General features: G+C 32.9%; 1 protein-coding gene across 1 annotated transcript; it reads right to left on the bottom strand.

Annotated features, from left to right (window-relative positions):
* Positions 1-259: 259 nt before the first annotated feature.
* Positions 260-7,928, bottom strand: LOC144553796 (putative disease resistance RPP13-like protein 3). The gene is made up of 3 exons (XM_078301990.1): positions 7,219-7,928; positions 6,058-6,843; positions 260-1,562 (listed from the first exon to the last, which is right to left on the bottom strand). Exons 1-3 carry the CDS (start codon positions 7,821-7,823, stop codon positions 260-262), a joined length of 2,694 nt encoding a protein of 897 aa, XP_078158116.1. The 5' UTR covers positions 7,824-7,928.
* Between the last annotated feature and the right edge of the window lie 775 nt (positions 7,929-8,703).

Raw genomic sequence — 8,703 nt, forward strand, 5'->3', positions numbered from 1 at the left:
CAAATAAGAAAATAGGAAAGTTTGAACAACCTCGGAACAACAAACTTAAAAAGTGGAACTTACAATCATTGAGACTCAAAATCTACCCGTTCGTCTTTACTTGCATTCTTTCGTGTAGTCTCCTTTTATTGTTCTGCTGACCAACCCCTGCAATAATTAAGAGAAGAACAATTAATTACAATGAAAACAATAGCAAAGTATATATGAGCAGCAATCAAGTAAAGAAATGTTAATTACAACTAAAGAAGAGCATGAGGTCTCACTTTTCTTTACGCACAAATGGGATATGCTTAATCTTGTGTAGATCTTTATCTCCTTGCATAGATTCGCGTACCTCACGTGCGGGTTTATTTACTACTAACTCTTGAAGATTCGACACCTTTTGTAGTTCGGGAAGTGCATTCAGCCTCTGACATGTATCAATTATGAGGTGACGAAGGACGGGCATAGCTCCCTCTTCTATGTCCCAATGACATAGATTTGGCAGATAATGGAGCCTCAGTTTTTCGAGGTTAGGAAACCCTCCGGTTGAACAAATCAGCTTAGTTCCCATATATGAGTATGAGTCTAAACGAAGTATCCTGAGGCTCAGCAGCTTCTTTAATATGGGCATTGGATCTTCCTCAAGTTTAGACCATTTGAGCGTCAATTTGGTTAGGTTTGGTGGGAACATCTCAACACTTGGAACACATATATCTCTTATCCACTCTCCATTGAGATGTAGCTTTTGTATCTTCCCATGACAAGGTAAGTCCATTGTACCACCATATGGTACTAGCATCTCATCTCCCTGTATAATACCCAAGTAGACCAACTGTTCGGTCCTTCTCAGCACAACCTTGAAATTTTGCCACATTTGTTGAGCCCTTTCATTATCTCTACACACTCCAAAGTGAATCACTAATGTACGTAAGTTGATACAACATGCTAATTCCACTATTTCTGTCTCTATCCTCACATACTTGAGTGTTTGTAGATTTGTATGTTGATTCCATTTTAAACGGAAATCGACATTCAAGCCACCATATACATGTTTTAGAGTTGGAATTATGAAATCCAAAACAATAATGTCCCCCACAGGAATTGACCCCTTTAAATCAATGGTTTCTAGATTATAGAAGGAAAACTTCTTAAATAAATCCCGTCGAATCCAGCAGTCTCTTAAACCCAAATACCTCAAATGTACCAAGCCTTTCAGCCACTGTCTCTGGGTGAATTTGGTCATAACTACACTCTGCAAGGTTAACACTCTAAGTAGACTAAAGCCACTATAATTTAATTTTCTAAAGCCACAATCATTTGATGATAGGCCAAAACCAAAACAGAGTAAAGAACGAGTGTTTTTTGAATAAACACCATTTTGTGTGAGAGTGGAAAATTGCAGTGCCGCACGGCGCGGTTTTATAGCAGGTAGCTGATTAACATCTTCGCCTTCTTTTGAGAATACGGTGAAGAAGTTCTCCTCTTTGGCTTTGGTGATAGCCAAATCTCGTAGAAGATCGTGCATAGTGCAGTATTTACAGTAGCCGTTCCATGATTTTTTAGTAACTTGAATCAAGCACCTACAACAATTTTTTTCATATGAATTGACATCAAAGTAGGGAAATATTTGTTTATAAATAAGTTGGTATTTTTTTAAGTCAAATTAAAATGAAAAATGATGAACGCTTGGCTATCTCTTTCGTCCAAAGAAAGTTTTTATAAACGAAGTATGCTCAGATATATATAAAAGTAGGTATTCCTTCCGGAGGTCCCACTAGGATTACCGATATGCGGTGATAGAAATATAAAATATATTTAGAAAACTGCAAATGCTGAAATTATTATTATAAAAATTCTTACTCAGCTAATATATAAGTTACATATAAATTTGGTTTTAGTTAGACATAAGTATCACACGTGTGCCGAGGGTTGCAGATATCTACAGCAATATTGTGAACCGTTCAAACTTTTTATGCACGAATCTCAAAGCACAATATTCTGAACAGGCATCGAAAAGAATTTGATCCGGCTTTATATTAACTGAAAGTTTGAGGTATTAAAGCCTACGGGCATCCACTTCAAAAAAATAAAAATAAAAGTTTGAGGTATGTCAGATGATACGAACTACGTTGAGAAGAGAGGTTCAAATACATGGATTCATAGTTTTGGAACCTGATTTATTGTCTAAAAATCAGGCTCCCAGAGAGAGAGGTTTAATTAGCTTCTGATTCCTTTGTTCTAGCTGGATTCATCTTGTGTATTGTGGTGTATTATATAACTCTGTATTTTCAATATATCTACATTGCAGCTTCTGCCAGGTTACATAGCAGGACGACAAACTCCTATGCAAATTATCATGTGGTTATTTATTTTTTTAATTTTTTTTAAAAGCAATTGAACGAGCCGAATTTTTTTTTTACCATCTTTCAAAAAAAAAATAATAATCAGCGACTTGGATTTTTCTTTTCTAAATTGCATGTTGGTTATTTGATTTATTTATTTTTTTCAAAGATGGTAAGAAAAAAATTCCAGATTTTTTTATTTATATCCAAAAATAATATAAAATTTAAAAAAATAACCAAACGTTGGGTGTATTTTCAAAACTACCCAAACCGGAAAAAAAAATTTCCGGTTTTAGCACCAATTACCGGAATTTTTTTTTTTGAAAATTGATATCTAAAACCGGAAAAAAAAATTCGGTATCCAATTCCAGTTTTTAGTCCCAAAACCGGAAAAAAAAATTCTACAAATGGGATTTTCCAATTTTTTTTTATAAAACTCATTTACATATATAGTTATATACATATACATATATTATATATATGTATACATATACATGTATTATATATATGTATACGTATACATATATTATAAAAAAAATGAGTTTATAAAAAAAAAGAAACGACGTTTATAAATAAAATACCGATCGTTGTATGCCTACCGTTGGATGAAAACTTAAACTTAATATTTGAGACACTAAATTTTTCCGGTAATTGGTGTTAAGACCAGACCAAAAATTTTAAAAAAATTTTTGGATATAAATAAAAAATTGATATGAATAATATATGTATATGTATATCAAATTTGACCTCTGCTGGTAAATCAGTAAGTCTGAACTGATGCAGGGACCAAATTACAAAAGTGATTACACCAACATGTAGAGCATTAAACAATACAGAGAATTGATACAAATTTCAATTTATTTGGAGTTTCCTACAGTTAGTTATGAATTTTCAAACTTCAGCTTTCAAAAAAACTTTAAATAGCCATAACTTTGGCTAAGAAAGTTGAATTTGGGCATATGACTACTTTTCGCAATGGGGGAGACGAGACGGATCCGATTTTACCTAGGAGAATCCCAGGCATCATTGTACACAAAGCATCAGAATTTAAAAAAAACGTCGTTTAGTGTCTCAAAAATTCAGTTTAAGTTTTTGTTCAATGGTAGGCATACAACGATCGGTATTTTATTTATAAACATCGTTTGTTTTTTTTTATAAACTCATTTTTTTATAATATATGTATATATAATATAATATATGTATATATAATATAATATATGTAAATGAGTTTTATAAAAAAACAAACTGGAAAATCCAATTTTCGAAAAAAAAAAATTCAGTTTTGAGACTAAAAACAGGAAAAAAAATTTCCGGAATTGATTACCGGATTTTTTTTCGGGTTTTAGATATCAATTTCTAGAAAAAAAAATTTCCGGTTTGGATAGTTTTGGAAATACACCCGACGTTAGGTTATTTTTTTAAATTTTATATTATTTTTGGATATAAATAAAAAAATCAGAAAAAGTTGAGTTGAATGAGAACTTCACACATGGCTCACTTGCAGAATATTTTTAATTTGTTTATCTTTTTTCTGATTTGTTTATCAAGTGTACAAGTATAACTTGCAATAACTTTAGGGAAGTTTGAGGCTTTACTTTTGTCAGGAAAGATGTTTAAGTAAAGCGTTGTTCAAAACTTGGATTTGGCCCTATTTCCACTCCTTTTGTCAGCAGTAAAATAGTAAAATACTAAAAAAAAACAAAACAAAAAAACAAAAAAAAAAAAAGAGAAAAAAGAAGAGCAGCCATAGTCATTACCAGTTTACTAAGGACCGTCAAAAGAACCTCTGAGAAAACCCAATAATTACAACACCTAGACAAGGAAAAAGACAATCCAACCTACCCAGCCATTACAAAGGAATTTTTTTTATTTATATAAAATATTATCAAATAAGAGAGAAAGATCAAGAGTTTCTCAATTTGTTGATGCATAGAAGGATGATATTTTACCAATCAAAATTTTAGATCGATAAAAATTTCACCAATCCAAAGTTTTTCATTTTTAGATCATTGGTTTGAGTTACATACGAGAAGAGTGAATAGAATTTTTATTTTTATAAATTATTATTAAATAATATAGGAAAATATATGGAATACCTTAAAATTTAGATGTACTAGAAGAATCAGGACCAATGATCCAGATCCAATGTTTGGACCGGGATTAATTAATGGACTAGAATTTTTAATTAGTTTTATTATCCAAACATGTTTCTCTCTGTTTCAAAATTTCTCCATATTAGAATGTGCTTGGAGACCAACTTTTACATTTTTTGCAATTTTTTTACTATTTTTTTAGATTTGTTCAAAATAGGGTTTTAACTTGGTAAAAAAAATCTTAAAAATTAATAAAAAGTTTTCAAAAACACTGTTTTGAAAAATTCTTAATAGTAAAATAATTCAAAATATATATAAATTTTTGCCTCCAGCACATTCTAATATGGAGAACATGTTGAGTGCTTCAAATTAATTATTTAAATATTAAAAATGCAAAGATAACTTATAAACATATGCCCTCATATGTTTATACAGGTAAAGTAGCAAACCTAATTCTATATATGGCTATCAGATTGCTTCACTCTTCTAAAATAAAATTTTGTCAGTTATAGATTTCTAGATCTACTATTATGCCTTGTTTAATTGGATGAAGGGCAGAGGAAAAGTGGTAAGACAAGAGAAAATTTCATAAAAAGTTTTTATTTGATTGAAAATTTAATATATAGACAAAGATGACTTACTGAAATCTTCTAAAGTTTTTGTTTTTTTATCCTTCAAATTATAGTGTAACGGAAGAAGACAAGATCAATCAAATAAGAGAATAAAATACAAACTATATCCTTGACCTCCCTTTTTCTTCACCTCCGGGTGGGTGTTGTCATTGTCAATTTTATTACTTAATTTGGGTAAGCCAATTAATTAATTTATGTTAGTATGTACTCAAATCTCTTCCTCGTCACTCATTGAATTTCAATTTAATTGTAGTTTCCAGTTAAATTATGAATATTATTGTAATTTTTCAAAAAAAAAAAAAAATTCCATGAAAAATATTTTTTAATAAAATATGTTGGTTTATAAGAATATGTTTTAACAAAATATTTTTCAAAAAAATCTCTAGAGAAAATTTTGCCTACCTATGAATAATCTATATTCTGAATTGATTTATTCACGGCAATCCACAACCCGCTAATCATACCAATAAAATCCAGGTACGTCTCAGCTTAGGCTTATTGTTTTTAGCATTTGAATTCACTAGTTATTATCATTTGGTGTTTCCCTCGCACATTCGGAAACTGCATTTGTATATTATATATACGTACTCTTGCTATGGACCAATAAATAACATTTGTACTTGCAACATGCAAGAGAAAAAAAGATGAAAATGGTTTAGTATCGAATTATTTTCCTGTTCAACACGGTCGTCTATTATGCACACTAATAATTGTATAATATCTAGCTAAATGTTAATAATATCTAACTATGTATTAAGAGATACCAACTAATTGCTTAGCACCAACATATATAACAGTAAGAATATCTTGCAAATTAAGTATTTATGTGAGGTACAACCCTTGACCTTTATGCATTAAAAGATACTAAATTTCATGCAAATATTCTTATATATATAAAATAAAATTTGTTTGGTATTATCCTTGATCATGTGTGTACGGGACACCAACTGAATTAAGCGGAGATCTACTGATAAGTAACTTAAAAAATAGAACTGAAAAAGGATGTACCTTTGCACTAGCTCTTCAAGGCATTTCTCTGCTCGGTCCTCTATTGTTCTAGCACCATCTTTCGGTACAAATCCTTCAGCCATCCACATTCTCGTAATGTGCTCTCCCGAAATCTTATAATCTTCTGGAAAAGAAGCAAAATAAAGGAAACACGGTTTGAGTTCATAAGGCAAGCCTTCATAACTCATGGCTAGGACCTGCGAGCACTTCTTCCCAGCTTCATCCTGCCAATCCATGGTCTCCTCAGTTGTATTCCAGGCAGTGTAGTTGCGCTCTTTCCTTGAGAGGATACCGCCAAGCACAACTAATGCCAAAGGTAGGCCACCACATTTCTTTGTTAATTTTTTGGCAACTTGTAAGAGATCATGAGGGTATTTCTCAGGTTGTATATGTTGTTGGAATGCCTTTCTGAAGAGGAGAGCTATACTCTCATCATCATTTAGGTAACGGAGTTTATATGGTGTTGTATTGCAATCTGCTGCGAGAGCAACATCAACTGATCTGCTAGTAATTATCACGCGGCTGGCATTTTCTGGATCGGGTAATCCATTTTTCAATTGCTCCCAATCACTATCCCTCCACACATCATCAAGGATAATTAGGTACCTCTTGGAGGTCAAGGATTTCTGAAGCTCGGCAGGTAAATTCTCATCAGTTACGGGTGGTTTTTTATTTTCCATTGTGGGTTCGATTGAGTAAAGAATTTTTCTGAAGATATCATTTATATTGAACTTTTGAGAAATGGACACCCATGTGCGACAATCGAAATGCCGTTCCAGTTCCGCACTGTGGTTAGAAAAATGAATGGTTAGAAATGGACATCCATGTGCGACAATCGATATAAGTTTTTGTTGAATGAAAATGCTGGATTTTGTTCACAATTAAAAAACATTGTGGCAGGTTGCCCTTGGTATAACGATTACAAGCAAGGTAAATGATTGCTAATAGGAATGAATACTTGAAGTATTTCATCACTTCATGATCGAGAAAGGAAAAATAAAACCTAACGAAGGATTAAATTTGGACAGTTGACTTCCTAAACAACTAGTTGGTTTCGGATTTAGCAATTTTCTTGTTTTAGATTCTTCCACACAAAAATTACGCTCTATACACCCAAAAAAAAAAAAAAAAAAACATGATTTTAGAAGAGAGAATGTGTACCTTTTGAACACTTTTTGGGCCAAGGTTGTCTTCCCGAGGCCGCCAATACCCACAATTGAGAGCACCATCCGCCTTGAAATCTTTGTATCGAGCAGCTGGTTGATAATGTTTTGCTTGTCATTCTCAAGGCCCACAACTTCTGATTCATCAACATCAGTAGGTTTTGTTGGCCTAAAAGGTACCGGATCAATTTGTTCATTATCAGCACCCCGAATCGTAATTTCCAAGTTGATTCGAAGCTGATAAATCTTTTTCAGATCCTGTGTGATTTCTTTGAGCTCGCCACTCAGCTTGTAAATTTTACAGGGTTTTTTTAACCACATAAATATTTTACGGTACCAGGGATGGTTTTCTTCAATCACAATCAGGAAGGTGTCAATCACATCTTCTATTCTATGGGCAATGTCTCTAACTTGCTTAACCCACTCTTTTACCGATTCATTTTTGTGGCTCTTTGAATCGGCATCTCTTAGATAAGCTTGGATCAAGCTAAGCTCCTGTTGCATCTGCTTGATCTGGCCACTCACAGCTTGCAGTTCCTGAGCTTTCTTCAGCAAGGTATCAGCAAGCTTTTGCAACACATAGCCCACAGCTGACTCTGCCATGTGGTTCTGATTGTGGGGAGTGTCTTTCTCTTCTTCTTTTTTTGGGTTGCGTGTGTGTGTCTGTGTGTGTTGTGGGGAGGAGAGGGGTGATTAAAAGTGAATTAGCTCTGTGCTTGAGGATGCTTGGCAGAGTTGCCTGAGATGGTTATATATAGAGAGCTTTGTTGAAGTTTAAATTAGACAAAAAGGAAAAGATAAAGAATTAAATAAGCTAGTGAACCGGCTCCGGGGCATTGTAGTTACTTGTATCTTTGGAAAAGGAATGAAAAGATAGGCATCATTCTTTGCTTGTTTTTTGTTCTTTGATTGATGAGTCGATACTGGGATGACAGATATTGGTATGTGAAGAGCACAGGTTCTTTTCTTCCAAGCTCGGGACTTCTATAAAAATAAAAAGATAAAGAATGAACTAGCGTATCTTTGAAAGAGGAATAAAGAGGTAGGCCTCTTTCTTTGCTTTTTCTTTTCTTTTCTTTTTTTCCTTTTGAAGAGCACAGGTTCTTTTCTTCCAGGCTTGGCTCACGGTGTTTAATCCAAGTTCAGTATTAACCTCAGAATGGCTACCAAGATGAATGTTTGGCTTAGGTTGCAGATTTTCTCTGCAAAAGTGTGATACTTAGCTTGAGAACAAACAAAGCAAACTTGTAGGGTAACCTAAGGGTTTCTTTTAAAAAACATTATATAAAAAAGGTACAGATTGACTTTTTAAAATGCAATTTTGTTCATGCATGCGGAAGGCCACTGGATACCACATATGCGGTATGCGGACGCATATGCGGATTTTAAAATAAAAATTCATGTATATATATATTCATATTCATATATTTGAATTTATTTTCACATAATAACATAATCAACAATAATTTTTTGACTTTTTTAA

This window comes from Carex rostrata, chromosome 5, assembly GCF_964058835.1.
Source record: "Carex rostrata chromosome 5, lpCarRost1.2, whole genome shotgun sequence".
Classification (NCBI taxonomy): Eukaryota; Viridiplantae; Streptophyta; class Magnoliopsida; order Poales; family Cyperaceae; genus Carex; species Carex rostrata.

Bases quoted from the DNA above. Each gene is read 5' to 3' on its own strand.
- LOC144553796 (XM_078301990.1), bottom strand. From the start codon at position 7,823: ATGGCAGAGTCAGCTGTGGGCTATGTGTTGCAAAAGCTTGCTGATACC. The intron at 6,844-7,218 runs GTACACATTCTC...TTCTAACCACAG, and splicing joins GCCCAAAAAGTGTTCAAAAG to TGCGGAACTGGAACGGCATT. The intron at 1,563-6,057 runs GTACATCCTTTT...AAATTGTTGTAG, and splicing joins CTTGAAGAGCTAGTGCAAAG to GTGCTTGATTCAAGTTACTA.